The 22,539-nt window shown below is 36.6% G+C and overlaps 1 protein-coding gene across 4 annotated transcripts in view; it reads left to right on the top strand.

Moving 5' to 3' along the window:
* The window catches only part of OSMR (oncostatin M receptor), an 80,847-nt gene that overhangs the window by 49,523 nt on the left and 8,785 nt on the right, over positions 1–22,539 (top strand). For 3 of the 4 annotated variants that reach the window (XM_074206797.1, XM_074206800.1, XM_074206799.1), the window contains 8 exons: positions 3,309–3,435; positions 4,200–4,351; positions 6,036–6,178; positions 6,728–6,872; positions 9,553–9,629; positions 14,529–14,742; positions 21,050–21,235; positions 21,873–21,977. In XM_074206797.1, the coding sequence (XP_074062898.1) occupies positions 3,309–3,435; positions 4,200–4,351; positions 6,036–6,178; positions 6,728–6,872; positions 9,553–9,629; positions 14,529–14,742; positions 21,050–21,235; positions 21,873–21,977 (1,149 nt within the window). The remainder of the gene's footprint in view (positions 1–3,308; positions 3,436–4,199; positions 4,352–6,035; positions 6,179–6,727; positions 6,873–9,552; positions 9,630–14,528; positions 14,743–21,049; positions 21,236–21,872; positions 21,978–22,539) is intronic. The other variant, XM_074206798.1, reaches the window with a different exon arrangement.

Below are 22,539 nucleotides of genomic sequence, written 5' to 3'. Positions count from 1 at the left end.
TGAGTGGGGTAAGAAGAAATGAATTTCCAAATTGGCACCCAAATTATCCTATTCAAAGAAAATCTCTTTCTCAGAAGCTAAAATACTGATTTGCAGTAGTCTGCAAAATCTTCTGGTAAATGTATTTCTTATATCCCATAAAATTACCCATTATCTAAAATTATTATACTCAGACCACCTTCCATGAAACACTGCACCACTCCTTTCTCAGACCAGTAGAGATCTTTTCCTACCTTCATTAGCTAATTTGGACAAAGTGGTTGGGACTGAAATTGAGTCTTCAGGGCTATCTTTTTTTTTGCTTTTGTTTCTGCAAGGCAGTGGAGTTAAGTGACTTGCCCGAGGTCACACAGCTAGGTAATTATTAAGTGTCTGAGATCAGCTTTGAACCCAGGTCCTCCTGACTCCAGGGCTGATACTCAATCCATTATGCCACCTAGCTGGCCCTCTTCCAGGGCTATCTTCCACCAACACTATATGGTATCCAAGGCTTGATGGCTGGGTTTGGCTAGTATGATTTGGGAAAGGGGTCAGAATTCAGAGTTGTTGCTGAAGGAAGAGGAAGAAAAAGAATGCTTGCTATATTTGTTCTGTTTATGCATTTTTTTTTTTTTTAGTTTTTGCAAGGCAATGGGCTTAAGTGGCTTGCCCAAGGCCACATGGCTAGGTAATTATTAAGTGTCTGAGACTGGATTTGAACCCAGGCACTCCTGACTCCAGGGCCGGTGCTTTATCCACTGCACCACCTAGCCGCCCCTGTTTATGTATTTTCTTATGAGTCTGCTTCACCTTCTTTCTCAATTTCACTATACCTGGCTCCACTGCTCCTGAGGCAAAGGAATTCATAGGAAGTACAACAGGGAACAGCTAGGTGGCACAGTGGATAGAGCACTGGCCCTGGAGTCAGGAGGATCGGAATTCAACTACAGCCTCAGATATTTATTTAATATTTACTTAGTGTTGTGACTTTCGGCAAATCATTTAACCCCTTTACCTTGCAAAAGTAAAAAAAAAAAAAAGTACATCAGGGCCAGGAAGTATGCAATTTGGGTACCCTGACTGTTCAAAAGAATTACTAAAAAGATAAGCTGAATTCTCTGGGAATCCCCCTGGAGCAGTAGAGAAGGTATTAGAGGATATATAGAATCTGTAAATGTTAGATGGGCAGTTAGAATCCTCAGGGTTTCTAGGGGTATATGGAAACACCAGGAGAGTTTCATTTCCCTGGCTGCCTTGTCTTGAAGGTCTGACATGCTCTGCTGTTCTGTTGGTTCTTCTACAAAACATCGCTGGAATCCCTCCATCCTTCCTCCCAGCACCTTTCCCCTAGTTCCACCCCTCTGTACTCCAGTATTCTTATTTTAAAACACTATGGGAAATGAACTAAAATATTAAATCTTTTTGGATAGTATTACATGTAAATTTTCACTTCGAAGCTCACATTTGCTTCTTTTCCAATATACACATTAATCAATTCTGTACTTGGTTTTACAGCCAAATAACCAATCCATCATTGACATTTGTTGCTCAGGGTTACACTTATATGTCTCATTATTGTCCTGTTCCTTCATTCTGCTATTCCTTACTAGAAAGCCTTCATCTCCTAGGCCCCATGAGTGGTTTTATCTTGAGTTGCTGGGCTACACATCCTCACCTGACAAAGGACTATTTATTAGCTATAGGGCTGAGTGTTTCCTGGAATAGGAAAAAGTCATTCTTTTGCCTCACAGTTACAGCTGAAAAAAACCTAGTTTCCCAGAGGAGACCTAAGTTGAGATAAAGTCTGAACTTGCCTTTCCCTCAGTTCCTCACTGATAGCTCCTAGATTCTTTACAAAATCCAAATGCAACCAGATTAGAAAACATAGGATTAGGCAAACAGAGACAAACACCTAGATATATTCTTCTGTGTATGTAGATAGATAGATAGATAGATAGATAGATAGATAGATAGATAGAGCTACAGATAGAGATAGATAGATAGATATTATATGTGTGTGTATGTTAAATCACCAAAGAATAATGAAGCCCTCCAGAGTCTCACTTTCAGGGGAGGTGGCATGGGTTGTCTTGATGGTTTATCATTATAGAAAGACTTAATTGATGCCTCAGGCCACATAATAGCCAAATATGAGAGACCTGTCATCAGTGAGTTGGCTATTCTTCAGCTGTGGCAACGAGTGGTGTTATGTGTGAGCTCAGGCCATCAGCTTTGCACCACCTTTATTTCATCTGCACTACCATCACCTTCTTCATCCCTACTACAATTTCTTGACACAATTTCCTTCCTCTCATGCTTACCAAATGCAATACCTGTATGACCACACTTGATACTCAAAACAACTCTGTGAGATAGATAAGATGGGTATTATTTATCCTCCCTTTACTGCAGATCAGGATTTTTGTTTGTCTTTTGTTCTCAAAGGAGATCATGACATCAGGAAGGAGATGCTTACAAGTGAATTAAATTTAAGTGTGATAGAAGTGGGCAAAGTCACCAGTACCATTTTTTCCTCAGGATCCATCTGAGTCCTCTGGTCAAATATAGACTATGATGACTGGAGATGACCTTACAGTTGAGGGAACTGAGGACTAGAAAGGTTAAATCATATACCCAAGGTCATCAGCTAAGAAGACACTGAGCTAGGGTTCCAAACCTGATCTATGATTTTAAGTCTAGAGAATTTCCATGTACGCTGCTTCTGTTAAAAATGTAGAATAGTCACCCATATTTATTTATTTATCCATCCATTCATTCATTCGTTCATCCATTCATCCATTCATTTGTTTGTTCGTTCGTTCATTCATTCATTTATTCATTTATTTATTTATTTTGCAAGGCAAAGGGGTTAAGTGATTTGCCCAAGGTCACACAACTAGATAATTATTAAGCGTCTGAGGACAGATTTGAATTCAGGTCCCTCCTGACTCCAGGGCCAGTGCTCTCTCTACTGTGCCACCTAACTGACCCTCACCCATATTTTTTACCTAGGGATTTGTCATGGGACTGTGATAGAGATTGGACCTGAAATGACAACAATATGTGAACACTACCTATGGTCATTAATGAATAGATCAGGATCACTCCGCAGTTCAGGAGGTTCATGGGTTCTTATTCAACTTCAGGGAAACAGTATCTAGATCTGTCCATCTAAGTATCACTGTTACATTCATAGCCCCTGTGTTTATATTATATTTTTATATTATATTATATTATTATATATAATAATATATTATATTATATTCATATTCCCTGTGTTTAAAGACTTAAGCCTTAGTTTTGCCAACAGCTTTTGTTTGTGCTCATAGGAGTACTTGAAGAGCCCAAGGATTTTTCTTGTCAAACTCAGGACTTAGAGATCTTGAACTGTACCTGGGATTCAGGAAGAGACCAATTATTACCGAATCTTCATCGAAACTACAGTTTATTTGAATGGCAAGTCACATCTTCTGCTTGAAGCTTGATTATATTCCAGTCCTCTCTGTGCAGGATGTAAAATTGAAAGTTTCCTTGAGGTGTTACAGAGAGCTGAAACAAATATACCAAATTGCCAACCTCTAAAGGGTGACTAGTTTATCTGTCTCTGACCAAAGTTTTGCTAAATCTAATAAGGATTAAGATAAGATGCAAATTCAAGTGAGAACCAATCTGATTCATAATTTGGATCTGCCTAAATTCCTTATTTAATGGCATAATGTTTATAATTAATTATAGAATTCTCTAAAACCCATGAAGTACTTGAATCTGTTGTTTTATTTGAATCTGTTTATTTATCTGCTGTTTTATTTATATTTATCTGTTATATTGACAAGAATCTTGTCAGATTCAAACCAACAACTAGTGCTATTATTATTCTTATTTTACAGATGAAGAACTGAAGCAGACAGAAGTTAAGAGATAGGGTCATAGAGTTAATAGAAGTCTGATGTAGCATTTGATTTTAGATCTTCCTGACTTCAGGTCCAGTGCTCTCTCCAGTGACCACTTCATTGCTTCTATAAAAATGTAAAATTTGTAAAAACCAAAATATTTGAAATTCTGTTTTTATTGTGTATAATTTTCAGTGTGGTATCAACTGGATATCTACTACTGTTCCTAGTAATACAATATAGAATATTCTAGATATGCTCCTTAGGTAGGAGCAGGTCTGCCTTGACCAAAATTATATTATTGCAATTATTTATTCATTTGTTTTAAAGGTTTTCGCAGAAAAGGGTTGACTGTAATCACAGAAATTGGTGTATTTGGCAACTAACTGGTAACATGCAGGACATGTATAACTTCACACTGATGGCTGAAAATAAATTAAGAAAGAGAAGAACAAACACTTTCTTTAATGTAACCCACCAAGGTAAAAATGTGGATAATAAAGTAAACTGTATAATCTTTCTCTCCAAATCTTTACCCAATATGTAATGTTCTCTCTCTCTCTCTCTCTCTCTCTCTCTCTCTCTCTCTCTCTCTCTCTCTGTGTGTGTGTGTGTGTGTCTGTCTCTCTCCTCTCTTAATACATACAAACATACATATTTATGTATATATTAATATGTTCATCTCTCCTGCTCCACAGTATGATGAAAAGGGCTCAAAGGACCTCTATTTGTTACTTTTGTGACCTTCAACAAATCACTTAACTTTCCTGGGCTACTGTTCATTCCATCATCTGTAAAATGAGGAAGGAGGTCGAACTAGATCTAGGGCTTTGAGGTGTCTTCCAACTCTAGAGCTATGAATGATCCTATGATCAGATTTCTCCTACATTTGAATATTAATAACCTTTTCCTCTCATTGGAGAGTATAAGTAACACTCCTTCCCCTACTCACAATTTTCTCTTCCTGCTCAGTTATCATGTTATTTAATTTGCCAAACAACCTCATATTCACTGTGGTTTAATTTTGCCCTAATTGTTGTAGAAACCCTTCTTGAGAGAAGGGAAGATGTTTTTCAATCAGAAGATAATACATACCTGTTGTCATTTTCTTATTGAATGAAGATATTTGATTAGCTTTTATTCTTAAGTACCAGAACTTAAGTCAACAGGCATTCATTAAATATCATATGTTAGAAATAGCTATTAGAGATTTAGAGCATTTTTTTAAATTTAAGGCAATGGAGTTAAGTGACTTGCCCAAGGTAACACATCTAGGCTGGTCTGAGGTCCTCCTGACTCCAAGGTGGGTGCTCTACCCACTGTGCCACCTAGCTGCCCCCCATAGAGCATTTTTAAAATATGACTATTAATATCTTAAATTTCTTTCTCTGAAAATTACCTATTTACTTTCTTTGGCTATTTATCCAACTAGGAATGACTCGTTTACTTGTAAATTTGATTCAGTTCTTTTTCTACCTTAGAAATAAAATCTTTCTCAAAGAAATTTGTTGCAAAGATTTTTCCCCCAGTTCCCTGCCTTTTTCCTAATTTTACCTGCATTAGTTTTTTATATGCAAAATCTTTTTAACTTTATGTAATCAAAATTATCCATTTTGCCTCCTTTGAACCTTTCTAGCTAATTTGTCATGAATTCTTCCCCTGTCCATAGGTCTGTCAGTTGATTTTTTCCATATGCCTTCAATTCAATGTTAATCTTTTATGTCTAAATCACATACCTGTTTTGAGCTTATAATCCTATACAATGTTGGTCTCTAGCTAGTTTCTGTCATACTAATTACCAGTTTTCTTAAGAGTTTTTATTGAATAGAGAGCTCTTTCCCCAATAACTGAAATCTTTGGGTTTATCAATTATCTTACTTTGTTCATTTATTTGCTGCTGAAGAATTATGTGCCTGATCTATTCCACTGATTGGTCCTTCTATTTCTCACCCAGTACCAAATTCTTTTAACGATTACAGCTTTGTTATATAGATCAGAGTCTGATACTATTAGACCCCCGTCTTTCTCATTTTTCTTAAGATGATTTTCTAGCCACTCCACCAAATGAATATTAATTTATGTTCATACTCCAGATTTAGTAGAAATTTGAGTTTCCTACTACAAGAACACATTTTTAATTTATGGTTTTTTGTGCTCTCTTGACAGTTCAACCAAAGATTGGTGGTAAAATATTTATTAAAAATATAAATGCCACAGAGGCAACATTGGCATGGGATATTATTCCCAATAAAAGAAACCTTAGTTTTTTGTGTCAGATTGAAGTCTATCATGATACAAAAGTAATACAGGTAAGAAACAGTCTTTGGCTTTCATAATTGAACTGTGGAAAGTTATTATGAGTGTTCTTCTTGACCTCTGGTATCAAAGAACATATGATCTTCACTGAAAAGTCTGTGCAATTAATTTCTTGTTGTTGAGAGATTTCAATCCAAACTAGGATGGATCTGGCCAGAATTGTAACTGGAAATGTTTGTGCAAAGATCACAGATCAGAAAATGCCCACAGAACAGGGGAAAAGGATAAGACATTGACCTGATAAAGGAAGATTGAAATCTTGGGACACTGATAGGAAGGCATTGGGGAGGAGGGGATAACAAGGTGAAAGGAAGACAGCCCAGGACAACATCTGGCAGCTTTCTATTTTTAATAGTCATAACACTAACTATGTATTGAGTTCTGTAACTTCAGTAATGCTGAAGGATCACAAGTGCTGTCGAGAACTTCTAAACTCCACATCCTGGAACAAGATTCCAGTTATCCTGTCTTAGTTATGGCTCTAAAGCTGGCTTCAACTTTACAATAATAAGCTCTGTTTATCATTTTTTTTTTTGATTTAGCAGTACAACACTTCCACCTTTGAATTCAATCTAAGAGAACTGCAACCTTATACAAAATATTCAGTTCAAGTACGCTGCTGCACAGCCAATCACTTTTGGAAATGGAGTGAATGGAACAGCATAGGCTTCATCACAGAAGAAGCTTGTAAGTTGGATGCATTGTATACAACTCCAAGACATTTGTTGCTTGAGACTTGCCCCTAGCTTCATGCTACTACCTAAAACTAAATGGTGAGAGAAAGCATTAGGGTGTGTGGTTTAGTTGACATATTTCTAAACACATATTCTGTACTGAATATGTAATTTTTTTAAATGGGTGGGGGTAGTGTATTAATCTGATTTCATTGATGAAAGAAACCACCACCCCACTCCTCATTCCCTAGTGAGGAAGTATCTTCAATGAATTCAAATCTATAGCTTATCTGCCACTTCCTGTTGTGGAGAGCTGCCTGGGGCTGAGAAACTGAACAAAATTCTGGATCACATAGCTTCTGTCAGGCAACATTTGACCCCAAGTCTTCTTGGTTCTGTAAATGGTTCTCCAGGCATCATGCAAAGTGAATATTAATTCACCTTTTATATAATATTTTGAGCTTACAAAAAACTCTTTCTTCATAATAGAGATAAGCAGAATAAAAGTTTTATCATTCCCTTTCTAGTGATGAAAATGCATAGCATAGACAGCTTAATGAATGAAAGGCATGTTTATTAAGGGTCTCTTGTTCAGTCATTTCAGTTGTGGGCAGCTTTCCATGACTCCACTTTGGGTTTTCTTGGCAAGGATACTGGAGTGGTTTGCCATTTCCTTCTCTAGTTCATTTTACAGATGAGGAAACTGAGGCAAGCAAGATTAAGTGACTTACCCAGGGTCACATAGCTAGGGAGTATCTGTATTTGAATGCATTTAACTCCTGGCCCAGCACTCTATCCATACCCTTTATTAAGTGCCTACTATGTCCCATATGTGGTACTGGGATGCAAATAATAAAAACAAAATAGTCTTTGCCCACAAGAAGCTTATATTCTAATAGAGAAAGATGACTGAAAGGTGGTGACCACAGAGGAAGGTTATTCTTTGAGATGTTACCTGCAGGGCTCATATGTAGAGTTGGAAAGCAATTGACTGACATGCCTTTTCTATGAACAGGAAAATGCATGTGATTACTTTCTCGGAGCTAGAAAGAGGAAAGGCCTAAGAGTACCTCTCCATTAGAGGAGCAGCATGCGGTGGCTATGGCTATGGGTGAGGCTAGTTGTATGAATTAATGCTCATCAGTGAATTTGAAGTCCAGGGGCTTGCCCAGATTCCTGCAGCAAGGAAGTGTGAGAGCTAGCATTTAACTTTGATCTCTACTTCTTCTCCATGGGCTGCTTTGTTATATCATATTTGACTCTGAGTGCAAGGAAGTTGTAGCTAAAAATGGTTTTGCTCCCTGAGATTTTAATTAACATCAGTGGCTTTTCTTTTCCTTTCTTGCCCTTGATTGAGTCCTCAAGGCTTCATTGGTTGCTTTTGTTGCTTTGAATGTTGTTGGAACCAGAAACCATTTATTTATTGGGTAAATAAATGGAATAATGAATGCTGAAAAATACGAATTACATTAACAGTTCCCTGTGGTACCACTTTGGGTTGTAAATATTCAGAATCTTCCCTGTTACTATCAAAGCCTTGATACCAACCCCAATGACAATTAGATAACTTTCCCCAGAATGACCAATAAATGGAACATTTCCTGCACTATTCCACCCAAATAATCATAGCAAAGATCTCCAGAAGTTGATTTGATCCAGTCTGTCAGGTAAGGTAGTGTATTTCCATTTTGTGGCTCAGACAAAATTGATATCTTACTTAAAATCACACTACAAGGGGAAGCAAATCTTGGGTATCCTTCCTCTAGTGCAATATATTAGAAACTTTGTCAGGAGGAAAACCAGTTAGTGGGTTTTTTTCAGGCTAATGGATTTCTTGATTTTATGTCACAGGAGATCATTTAAATAAAAGATTTTACAAAGAACTAAGTAAAGCAAAGAAGTTGTAGTTGGATTTGGTCTCACCTGTTGAATTTTTTTTTATCTTGAATGGACATAGATTTTATTTTTGTTTTCTCAACATTTTACAGAGTATGCTCTGAGGTTTTTAACTTACAAAAATGAAACCCAAAGGGCAAGTTTTGTTTGGGGGCCAAAATAATATATTTCTAATACTTAAGCAACCAGTCACTGATAGAGTAGTTTTTGTTTTTGAATACCAATTTAACTGGGAAGATTGTGCAACTTGAACAGGAATGCAAATAGAGGGAGACTTTTCAACTATGACCCCTCCTAATTCCTCATCAAGCATCTATACAGCATCTTTGAGGCCAATATGTACCTTTTGTACTTTTAGAAATCAGGCAAGGGAACTCTGAAACCAGAGTAAAGGAGGAGAGAGTCAGGGATGAAATTGATTTGGAAGATAAAGTTGGAGAAAAGATGAAACTCAAAATGGATTGCTTTGATTTTCTCAGTGAAATATTTGGATCACTGCTAAAATATGGGAGGGGAAAAGGATAGGTAGCTTGAAGCCAGAAAAGATCTGTAATAGATGCTGATGGTACTGAGATAGTTAATCAGGGAAGTGTGTAGTAGTCAAAAATCAATTGAGCTTCTATGGTATAAATTTTAATAAAACCAGTTAGAATGATTTCCTCCTTCCTTCTTCAGGGTTCAGTAGAACACATAGATGGGACATTGGGCAAAGTTTCCTTTTCTGAACTAGAGATAGTCTGAATGTCTTGCTATGAATACCTGGCATGATCTGAAAACTTTTCTTTGGTTTATTTTAGCTCCTTCAGGGAGCCTTGATGTATGGAGAAATATGGAACCAATTTCAGGAAGATATAAAGTGAAAATATTCTGGAAGGTAAGTTGTCTTAGACTCAGATTTCCAAATGCTTTTTTGGACAGTTTACCCCACATGTTCCATGGGTACTTTAATATCTGAAACTCAGTTCATCATTTTCCCCCAAAAGGAGTCCCTTTTTCTGACTTTCCTATTTATATCAAAATTCTGTGATTATTCCTAGTGCTTGTAACACCTGGTACATCTCTGATTCACTATCCACTTCACCTCCACCCCTGCAACATTCAATCACGTACCAACTTCTCTTTTCCTCAATATCTCTTATACTTGTTCTTTCCTTACCATTTCCACTATCACTACAATAGATAACCTCTTCATATTCCTGGACTTCTGCATAGTCTTGTATACATTCTCTCATCCTAGTTATTATCCTCCATTAGGCTATCCTGGATTAATCTTCCAGATGTATGGTTTTGATTACTTCATTCTCTCAACTTTTTGTGGTACAGAGGATAAAGTGCAGAATTTGGAGTCAGATGTCCTGGGTTCATATCTCAGCTTTTCTCTTCACCTGCTTTTGGGAAAAATTAATTCTCCTTTCTTAGACATTTGCAAAGTAAGGGCATTGGACCTCTAACATCTCTTCCATCCCTAAATTGATGATCCTACAGATAACATATTCTTGCTAAGAACACCATAAGGGGATTTGTAAAGATATATTGGAGGTAAGAAGATCAAAAAAGACTTTCCCTGTTGTTCAGAGTAAGTGAAATGATAATAGTGAAAAAGACAACTGTTCAAAAAATGACTTTATTTTTTTCTCTGCCAAGGAGAATGGCCCTAGAAAGAATAGACAAGGGAGGGGATAGGAGAAAAAAAACTAAACTGCCTTGAATGTCTTTAAATCATTAGATCCACATAAACTACATACCAGAGTTATGAAAGAATTGGTGGATATGGTAGCTGAATTGTAATTGATAATCTCTGAAAAGTCATGGATAAGGGGAGAGAAACCAAAAATGGCAAAGTTGTTATTAAAAAAAAAGAGAAGAAAGTGGTATTTTTACATTATAAGTTAAAGAACTTGTTTGTAATTACTGGCAAAATTAAATCATTAAAGGCAGAATTTATAAGCATTTAGAAAGGTTAACAGTGGTCACCAAGAGTCAGAATATCTTTTTATTTCTTCTGAATACATGTTTAGTGACAGAAAAGAATGAGTTCACAGCAAAGACGAATAATGATTATCAGTAAGGATCTTATAAAGGACTATAGACTAAAGGAGATCCTTTTATCCTTTGCTTTATGTAAGGTATGTTGTTTTCATTGAAGACAGGGATTATTAGAAATAAGTGAATATGAATACAAATTATTGGAAGTGTGCTTGAATTTACAGGAAAAATCCAAACTACTAAGTCATTAAGTTCCTGAAATGGCAAATATAAGGCAGCCAGCTATAAGCCAGGGTCTTATTCAAACTCATTCATGATTAGCCTTCATGATAGAAAGGATATATTTCATGATTTTTCTAATTATTTTCCTCTATAAGCAATCTGGAACAGATAAATTAAGCCGAAGATTATCTATCTCATCTAAATAACTATCTTTATTCTTTTGTTTAATTTTACTCCAATAACAAATTAGAACAATTTTTAGCATTTTTTTAAAGTTTTGAATTTCAAATTCTGTCCCTCCCTTCCTCTTTCCCTCCCCTCTCCTTGAGGCAGTAAGCAATCTTATAGGTTATCTATGTGCAGTCATGTAAAACATTTCCATAATAGTCATTTTGCACAAAACTCAAACATTAAAAAAAAGAATGAAAGAAAGAAGTGAAAAATAGAATATTGAAGTCTGTATTCAGATTCCATCAGTTCTTTATCTGAAGATAGTATGTTTCACCATGAGTATTTTTGGATTGCCTTAGATCATTGTATTGTTAAGAATAGCTAAGTCATTCACAATTCTTCATCATGCATTATTGCAATTACTATGTAAAACATTATCCTGAATTTGCTCAATTCACTTTGCATCAGTTCATGTAAATCTTTCCAGATTTTTCTGAAATCATCCTGCTTATTTTTTAATAGCATAATAATATTCCATCACAACTATATAACCATAACTTGTTCAGTCATTCCCCACTGATTAGTTTGCAACTCTACCAACAATCCATTAATGTTTCAACTTTCTCAACATTCCTTCCAAAATTTATCATTTTCCTTTTCTATCATATAAGCCAATCTGATAGATGTGAGATAGTACCTCAGTTTGCATTTCTCTAATCAATTTAGAGCCTTTTTATAAGACTATAGATAGTTTTGATTTCTTTGTCTGAAAACTGCCTGTTCATATCCTTTTTTTTTTTTTTTTTTTTTTTTTTTTTGGTTTTTACAAGGCAATGGCAATGAGGTTAAGTGACTGCCCAAGATCACACGGCTAGGTAATTGTTAAGTGTCTGAGACTGAATTTGACCTCACTTCCTCCTGACTCCAGGGCCAGTGCTCTATCCATTGTGCTACCTAGCTGCCCCCCTTTTCATATCCTTTTACCATTTATCAATTGGGCAATAACTTGTATTCTTATAAATTTGACTTGGTTCTCTAAATATTTGAGAAATGAGGCCTTTATCAGACATACTTGCTCCAAAATTTTTTCCCAGTTTTCTGCTTTTCTTCTAATTTTGGTTGCATTTGGTTTTGTGTAAAAACTTTTATTTTAGGTTTTTGCAAGGCAAATGGGGTTAAGTGGTTTGCCCAAGGCCACACAGCTAGGTAATTATTAAGTGTCTGAGGCCAGATTTGAACTCAGGTACTCCTGACTCCAGGGTCGGTGCTCTATCCGCTGTGTGCCACCTAGCCTCCCCAGTGTGTAAAAACTTTTAAATTTCAAATAATCAAATTATATTTTTTTTATATTTCATAATGCTATATTCTTTTTTGGTCCTAAATTCTTCCCTTATTCATAGATCAGACAGGTATTCTATTCCATGCTCTCCTAATTTGCTTATGGTATAGTCATTATAATATAATCATGTACCCATTTTGGCCTAATCTTGGTATAATGTAGATATTAGACTATACCTAGTTTCTGCCATACTGTTTTCTAATTTTCCCAGCAGTTTTTGTCAAAATGAGTTTTTGTCCCTAAAGCTCGAATCTTTGAGTTTAATCATCTACATGGTTATTTACTATTGTGTATTGGATGCCTAATCTGTTCCACTGATCCTGAGGCAATACCAGATTGTTTTGATAATTACCTCTTTATAATACCAGTTTGAGATCTGGTACAGTTAGATCACCTTACTTCTCTTGATTCTCTTGATATTCTTTGTCCTTTTGCTCTTCCAGATGAATTTTATTATTATTTTTAAAGCCAGAATATTTTAAGAACAGGTTCACAACAAACTAATTTCATTTCCTACTTTGACAGGGTGAAGTGACCCAGGGTAAGTGTCTGAGGCTGTATTTGAAATTAGATCTTCCTGATTTCAGGCCCAGTGCTCTATATTCATTGTGCCACCTATCTACCATATAAAATTAATTTAACCAGCCAATATTGCTGGAATTACCAACTGTAAAATCTGGGCCCAGAAGAATCAGAATCTTATCAGTATGAACTGGTAAAACATTAAAAAAATTATCTGACTGGGATACTGGGAAATGAGACAAGCAGGTTTAGAAGGTGAAATTTTTCATTCTAGAAAATTCATTCAGAACATGTTATTCACACAAGAACTATTAAGTGGTTCTAACATAGCTCTTCAGGATATATCCTATTTTTTTTTCATAAATTCTAAAGTTATTTCTCTAGACTGAAAAGTAGGTATGACTTGGTTATAGGATATTTGTTAATGATAATGTTAGCATTTTCATTATTGAAAACTAATAGAGATATTTATTTATCCTATTTTCCTTTAGTTTAAGGTATTTTGGCCTAGATTAGGTAGTTGGTCTCTATACTTTGTGATCCTGATGTGACACATTTCATTGTTGTCTTATTTTGAGAAATGTAAACAGTCATTATCAGCAATCACCACCTTGATCAGTTAGCGACCATCAACCCCAGAACAAGACATCCACCAGCAAAAAGATTACTACCCACTGAAAGGTCAGATGATAGTTAGCATTTTTCCTTGCTTGTTGTAGTAGTCTAAAACCAAACCTAAAATTTCTCCAAGGTATGACTATTAGATTAGAGATCTGTAGGGGTGGCTAGGTGGTGTAGTGGATAAAGCACCGGCCTTGGAGTCAGGAGTACCTGGGTTCAAGTCCGGTCTCAGACACTTAATTACCTAGCTGTGTGGCCTTGGGCAAGCCACTTAACCCCGTTTGCCTTGCAAAAAAAACCTAAAAAAAAAAAGATTAGAGATCTGAGAAACAGAAATCATACTATATTGAGTTGAAAGAGACCCTAGAATTCATCTGATCTTATCTTCCCATCTTGGACATAGGTGGGCATTCCATTTCTGCTTAAATATCTCACAAGACAGCCCATATCTTTGTTGGGCAGTTATCTTTATTTCTTTAATTTTTTCTTATTGATTTTTTTGTTTTTCCGATGTCATTATGAAAGTTTTTTCACATTCATCCAAATGTATATTTATAAGTTGCACAGTATTCTTCTACTCTCTCTTCCTACCACGCCCACCTCAGCAGTGAACACTGTAGTATCATTATTTTTTAAAAATTCTTTACTGAGTTAGTATATTGGTTAGTTTTGCTGCACTGATTTTTCCCCTTAATTAAAAAAATCTCTTGCAGGGAAGATAGGGAAGGATATGTTCAGAAATGAATACAAAATAAAAACAGAAGTATCAATGAAAATCATAAATATACAAACATATGTATGTATTATGTGATCCGGAAATATTTGAAATCTCTGGGGATAAAAAAAAAAAACATAGATGGTATGACCACTAGAGTGAAAACCATTTTGAAATGGTTCCCAATTTCTTTTCAGCCACTCCCAACATTTCAAGCTAATGGAAAAATCAAAAAGTATTACATAGCTGTGGAAACACTGGGGAAAGTGCTTAAGGACATCTTTTCTGAATCAGACAGTAATAGTACTGAAATAATTATTGATCAGCAATCCTTTAATATCAGTGTTGCAGCCTTCAATAGTGTTGGATCTTCAACCCCTTCAGTAATCGCCTCTGGAGATGCTGAAAACAGTGAGTATATACCCTTTTAAAAGAATCTCATAGGAAATTGATATTATCTATAGCCTTTAGAGAATATTGTTATTATTTCTCTATATTTCTCTAGCAACAACAAACAAACTGGAGCAACTAAGTGGCACAGAGCATGCCCCTGGAGTCAGGAGTCAAATGCAACTTCAGACATTAATACTTACTTAGCTGTGTGACTTTGGGCAAGTTATTTAAGCTCATTGCCTTACAAAAAAACCCAAAACAACAACAACAAAACAAGTCAGGAGGAACTTTTCGTAGGTAGCGAGTTCAATTTTAATTCCATTTGGAAACATGTTACATATATGTTCAGAGGACTTTGTAAGACACTGTAATGGAATTTGCCCTCAAAGGACTTTCACTATATAATAAGGGGTTGGATATATATACAAAGCAATAGATGTAGCACCTCTCATGCTTACTGCTGGCCCCCTTCAAACCCGCCCCCCCATCACTAACTCTATCTGTAGCGTTTTTGCCCTTAGCACATGTAGGAACTATAATTAGCCAGGGGAATTTAAAACTATGAAATTATAGACTTCAGCATCCACCTTGTATCTTGAGAATTGTCTATCCAAGTTCTTCAGTAGGTATGGCTTCTGTATGAAACAGATACTTCCACTGTTGAGCCAGATTTAAATCTCACTTCTTAGATAGACAAGTTGATGGGATGGGTTATACCTGGGCTGTTCCAGTGGATGGAGTACTGGCCTTGGAGTCAGGAGGATGGGAGTTCAAATCCAGCCTCAGGCACTTGACACTTACTAGCTGTGTGATCTTGGACAAGTCACTTAACCCTAATTGCCTCACATCCAAGGCCATCTCCTGTGGTCCTGATTCATATCTGACCACTGGACCCAGATGGTTCTGGAGGATAAAGTGAGTGGTGACTTAGCACAGAACCTCCTAACTCAAATCCAATTCATGTGCTTTTCATGGTATCACCTCCCTAATGTTGTGATCTTCTTTGAAAATGAAGGCCAAACATTTATTATATTATTATTATTATTTTATTATTATTTTATTATTATTATTATAGCAGCTATAGTGTGTGCCATTGCAGCTTCAGGCTTAGCTGATACTTTTTGCTGAAGCAGTGTATTGTTCCTTTAGGGAAAGGTAGTGACTAAGGTTTGTAAAACTTACAATTCTGTGGCTTTGGCAGAATCTCTTTTCAGCAGCAGATGACAATAGAGATAGAGAGATTAAACATTTATTAAGTATTTGCTCTATGATTTAACACAGTTTACAAGTGCAAGCAAAAAAAAAAAGTCCTTGCATTCAAGGAACTTATAATGAGGGAAGACAATACATAAAAGATCTGGGAGGGGGAGGGTGGAGCAAGGGAACAAGGGGAAAATCCAGAGTCTGTAGTGAACAAGAAGTAGAAACAAACATGACTGGCCTAGATGCTTCCTGAAATGATGATCCTGAGCAAGAAAGAACTCATCAATCAGAGGAGGGGTCTCTAAGGGGAAGAGGTCTCACCAGGATGTGAAGGCTACAATTTTAAAGAAAAGTCCAGAGGGTCAGGAGGAGAGCAGTAAGAGCGAATGCCTCCTGAAAGAGAGAACCTTAGCCTAACTTTGACCAATGAAACTCTATCTGGAATCGAGTGACTGGGGAAGAGAAATAGTTACAGCATCTCTTTAACACAGTTATGGAGTCTGTTGTGGGTTTTTTCCCTTTCTATCTCCCTAGCTCATCAGCTGGGACTTCTTATGCCTATCATATGTTATGGTGAATAAACAAATGTTCATTTTCTGATTTTGTCCTCAGGGCCAAGTAAAGCAAATGAAATCCTTCAAATTGTCTCTGTAACTACTTTTCTCACATGATGTGACAAAGATCTAGTACTCTTCAGATAGAAGAGACTATCTTTTCTTTATCACTTTATTTCTCCTGAACAGGGGGACAGCCTTTCATTGCTTCATTTTAATCATGTGAAGTGAGTCACATTCCACTTGAGTGTGAGAAATAATTCAAACTGGGGCGGCTAGGTGGTGTACTGGATAGAGTACTGGTCCTAGAGTCAGAAGAACCTGAGTTCAAATCCAGCTTCAGACACTTAATAATTGCCTAGCTGTGTGACCTTGGGCAAGTCACTTAACCCCATTGCCTTGCATAAACAAGAAAGAGAGAGAGAGAGAGAGAGAGAAAGAAAAAGAGAGAGAGAAAAAGAAAGAAAGAAAGAAAGAGAGAGAGAGAGAGAGGGAAAGAAAGAAGAAAGGAAGGAAGGAAGGAAGGAAGGAAGGAAGGAAGGAAGGAAGGAAGGAAGGAAGGAAGGAAGGAAGGAAGGAAGGAAAGAGAAAGAAAGAGAGAAAGAAAGAGAGAAAGAAAGAAAGAAAGAAAGAAAGAAAGAAAGAAAGAAAGAAAGAAAGAAAGAAAGAAAGAGAGATTCAAATTGGACAGAACATATGAGAATCAGAGTGGAAGAACTCAGAACAACTTGAAGCACAGAAAGCTTAGCTGGTCAAGGCCGAGACAAGATGTTCCTTGACCCAGAGTGGCCTCCTTTGCGGGGAGAGCTGAGATGTGGAGTGTACACATCCTATTGTATCTTAAAGGAGATGCTTGGCTGGGAATGGGGCCAAATAACTTCCAGAGAGTGGCAGTTAGTTTTACCTGTTCATAAGAGGAAATGTGGTCAGTGGAAAGAGGCTTGGCTCTTGTGTCAGAAATCCCACTATTTAAATTCTACTTCTGATACTTATATTTTGTCTCAGAGTAAGAATAAGTCATTTGACCTTCCTAGAACTCAATTTCTTTATCTGTAATATAGCATCCCCTCTGAGCAACTCCTTCAACTCCCACCCATGTTTGTGGATTAGTTCACAGGAAGGTATCTGACTACTACCTTCTTTCACAATTCTATGGGGTATCCCTATGAGATCTGGTTTATATTACTATTGATCACAAGTCTTCATCCTATGTGCTCCCCTTACTATTGACTAACCAGTTGATATTAATAAATGAGAAAAACATAACTCTTGTGTAGTTCCCACCAAATTTACTTCTGGGACTAGTGTTACTGTTACTCCCCTTGTTCATCTGGGCCAGCTCCTTACAGGAGGGATTGCCTTAATCTATCTCTGGGCTCAGTCAAGTGGGTCACTGCATTCTCTACTATTGACTCCAGTGGTCTCAGCTCCTGACACTGGTTGCTAAGAGTGGCTTGTGGCTTTTCCAAATTTTCAAAGATCAATAGGTTACCTGGAATGTTCCATCTCTAGATACTCATTATCTATCATCAAAAAGAATAAATATAAAAGAGATAAAAGAAACAGAGGTGCCATACATTCAGGAACCCATAGCATAAGTGTGGAAAATAGAGCAGCTACCTGGTAGCTAATAAGCAAAAGCTGCCAGGGAAGGAATAATGCAAAAGAGGGACCCAGGAAGGGGGACATTGATTTTTTTTTCTTGGTATGGGAAGTTAATTCTGACTCTGTCCAATTCTTTAGGTCTAGGAAAGCCAACAATAAAACTTTTCATCATATAAGACCAATCCCTCAGTTATTCTTAAGTCAGAAGAAGGCTCACAAGAACATTACATGTGCTTAAATGACTAAGTCCCTTAGTACCTAGCTTTCTAGGCTATTACATTACATTACATTATAACAAAAGGGTTGGACTAGATGAGAACCTCCCACATGTTGGTCTGGTGTTACCAAGGCAGCTGCAGGTGGGGCTGAAAAATTCAATAAATCTAAGAACTTCTTGGAGAGAATGAATTAAATGTTTGACCAAATATAGTCCTTGAATGATGTTAGAAATATACAAGTAGGGGCGGCTAGGTGGCGCAGTGGATAAAGCACTGGCCCTGGAGTCAGGAGTACCTGGGTTCAAATCCGGTCTCAGACACTTAATAATTACCTAGCTGTGTGGCCTTGGGCAAGCCACTTAACCCCATTTGCCTTGCAAAAACCTAAAAAAACAAACAAAAAAAAAAAAACAAAAAGAAATATACAAGTGGCCCTTGGCAGAAAAAAAGGTTTCCCCACTCCTGGACTAGATAGTCTCTGAGATCCCTTGTAGTTTTAGAGCTATTAAATTCAGCTGGGTGATCTTGAGCAAGTCACTTAACTGCTACTTGCCTTAGTTACCTCAATTTTAAAATGGAGATAAATAATTCCTAGGAATTAGTTAGAGTTAGAAGCACCACACTCCCAGGATTGTTGTGAGGGTCAAATGAGATCATATTTGTAAAGTGCACTGTGCCTAGTAAATTGTAGGTGTAATACAAATGCTAGCTCTCTCTCTCTCTCTCTCTCTCTCTTCCTTTCCCTTTCTCTTTAGATAGATAAATTCCTATTATCATATATAGATATATATCAATAGTCTCTGATTCATTTTATTACTCATATACTAAACTGAGAGATGGTATATTGATATCTGGTGACACAGATATCAATTTTGCCCTTTTCTTTCTTTTTTTATTTATTTAAGGCAATGGGGTTAAGTTTGCCCCTCTTTCTAATTGTCTTTTGTGAATTGCCAATTATAATTATTGCTATTCTTCTTTCAATGGCTCAGAAAATGCACTTCTGTACTACTTCACTCCCTCCTCTTGCAGTTTGAAGTCCTTCACAATCAAATCAGCAAATCTCCCAGACAGAAATGTTCTCAGTCCTGAAATCTATATTCTTGCATTTTCAACCATGGTCCAGATATTCACATCCTATCCACCACTGCCATCCTGAGGTGACACTGAGGGTTATAGATTTAGGACCTAAATGTCCTTAGAAGTTATCTTGTCCAACCCCTTTTACAAAGAACACAAGCGATCTCCTATTAGTCAATCAATATTTATTAAACTCCCACTATGCCCAGACATTATGATGTGTTGGGGATACAAAGAAGAGGCAAAGACAATCCATGTCTTCAGGAAACTAGTAACCTAAGAGGGAACACAACAACAAGAAAATGAATATGTACAAATAAACTATACACATGATCAATAGGAAATGATTGAGAGGGATTAACTAGATTTAAGAGTTAAGAAAGTCTTCCCAGAATGTGGGGTTTTAGTTGGATTAAAAGGAAACCAGGGAAACCAGTGGGCAGAAATGAAGATGTTTTCCCAGGATAATGATGGGATGATGATCATATATATATATATATATATATATATATATGTATGTATGTATATATTTATTTATAAATGTAAAGCTTGTAAACCACTTTCCAAATATTTCATTTTATCTTCACTGCAACCCTGGGAGATAAGTGCCATTATTATCCCTATTTTCAGATGAGGAAATTAAGAGCAAAAGGTTATGTGACTTGCCCAGAATCACAAAGCTAATAAGTGTCTAAGGCCCAATTTGAACTCAACTCTTCCTGATTCTAAATTCAGAGCTCTATTCACCATAACCTCTCTCAATCCTTACATAGAAAAAGAGGAGAGAGCTGGGATTCAATCTAGGACCCTTACTCTTTTCATGGCATCTAAGTCAGTAGTTCTTTAACAAACTCTCCTTTTCTAAATTCTGTCTGCGGTTGTTAAGGGATATCTGAAGGCCTCTTACAACTATGAGGAAGGAAAAGAAGCACAGAAACATTGTGTAAGTCATTAATAAGCCTCTTGATACCCCCTGCTAACCATACAATTCTAGGTGCCAAAGAATCCTAATATACTAGGGCTTACATCTACATCAGAAATACCTCTTGCTCCTTAAATGTTCCTAGAGTCCTTTAGGCAAATTGCTTTATCTCTCTGGGCCTCATTTTCTTCTTTCTTCTCTATCCCCATCACATTTTATCATGTCATTGTGCTAGAATTTGTTGTCATTGCTCAGTTCTGTCTGACTCTTCTTGACCTCATTTGGGTTTTCTTGGCTGAGATACTGGAGAGGTTTCCTTCTCCAGCTCATTTTACACATGAGGAAACAGAGGCAATCAGGATTAAGTGACTTTCCCAGATTCACAAAGCTAGGAAGTGTCTAAAGCTAGATTTGAACTCAGGAATATGAGTCTTTCTGAATTGAGGTTCAGTACTCTATCCACTGCGCCACTTAGCTACCCTCATTTTACCTTTTATCATGCTTATCTGCACATATGACTTGTATTTTCCTATTCACATTATATTTATAAATTTGAAGTTAAGGACTGTTGTCATTTTCCATCATTGCTTCAACCTCTAATGCTTGGTGCTTTACACAAATTAAGCACTGAAAGTCAAATTGAATATTTTTACTTGGATTTGAAATTATACTTTAAAAGTTCATTTTTTTCTGGGGATTTAAAGTGTGAAATTCATTTAAATTGAGGAAGCATTTTCTTCAAGGTATGCAAAACATAACAGAAGATAGAGTTAATGGCACAGGAAAGGAAATCTATCTATCCTGGCAATCTGGCCCAGGAGAAATTGAGGGCTATGTTGTGGATTGGTGTGATTATCCCCAGGAAGCAATCTGTGATTTCCAGTGGAAGAAATTCAGTCCCAATATCACCAATGCGACCATCACATCTGGTAAGGGCAACCTTCTTCATGTTAATTGACATCTGACTTCACTTGCTAAATCTGCACACATTAGACTGAACTGCCTCCAAGGCATCTTGGTTTGCCTTTCAACTACTCAGGTAAAGTGCATGGTCAAAGTTTGATGTTCACAATATCCTATTTTAGGGGAGATGCTTATACTTTCACTTCCCTGAAAGCTAACCTTTTCCTGGGAACACATGGACTAAATTTGGGGCTTTGTTTTTCCAGAGGTCTATGAGCATAATTCTGAGATTCTTCAGTTGGAATATAGCATATGTGTATACAATTTTAAAAGTACTGAATTCTTTTATGATATGATGTCCATCTGTTTGGATTTAAAGCAAGCATTGTCTCTCTTTAGATAGAACATTTTGAATAGCTTCCATGGAATGGGAATCATAATTGGTTGTAAATTCCTCAAATCAGTATGAGCCATTTTAATATATACAAATATATGTAGTTTGATTCCAGTAGATCTGATGTTGAAAAACTATCCTCTAACAAATTGAAATCCTTCCTTCCTTCCTTCCTTCCTTCCTTCCTAGTAAATGTTGTTATTGATTAGTTGTTTTCAGTAATAATGAAAATGCTATGGCTATCATTAATAAATCTCCTGCATCCACAGATGCATTTCAGCCTGGAGTGAGATATCATTTTAGAATTTATGGACTGTCTACTAAGCATGAAGCTTATTTGCTGGAGAAAAAAACAGGATATACTAAGGAGTTGGGTAAGTTAGAAACTTTTAATGGTACTTGTGTGACTACCTCTAAACATTTAAGCCATCCTTGTCTCCTTTCCCCAGCATCTTAATAAGATTATTTTTTAAAGTGTTACTAGTTCATACCGGTTAGATCTTGACTATCCCGGGTCCATATTTTATAGCTGGTAATCCCAGCAATTATTAACTGGTTACATTAATTTTACAAAGTAGCTAAGTGACACAGTGAATTATAGAGCCCTGCAGTCAGAAGACCCAAGTTCTAAACCAGCCTCAGACACTTACTAGCTATGTGCCCCTGAAAATCACTATTTTAAAAACCCTATCTTTGCCTCAGTTTCCTCATCTATAAAATGCGAAAAATAGTTTAGTATCTATGGGCAGTTAGGTGGTTGAGTAGATAGAGCACCTGTCCTGAAGTCAGGAAGACCTGAATTAAAATCTAGCCTCAGATACTAGCCTTCTGACCTTGGGTCACATCAACCTGTTTGCCTCAGTTTCTTCATCTATAAAATGAACTGCAGAAGGAAATGGCAAACCACTCTAGTATCTTTGCCAAGAAAACCCTAAA

The sequence above is a fragment of the Macrotis lagotis genome, chromosome X, assembly GCF_037893015.1.
Source record: "Macrotis lagotis isolate mMagLag1 chromosome X, bilby.v1.9.chrom.fasta, whole genome shotgun sequence".
In the NCBI taxonomy this organism is placed as follows: domain Eukaryota; kingdom Metazoa; phylum Chordata; class Mammalia; order Peramelemorphia; family Peramelidae; genus Macrotis; species Macrotis lagotis.
Note: the sequence above shows the minus strand (reverse complement) of the source record. Positions and strands in the feature narration are given on the sequence as shown.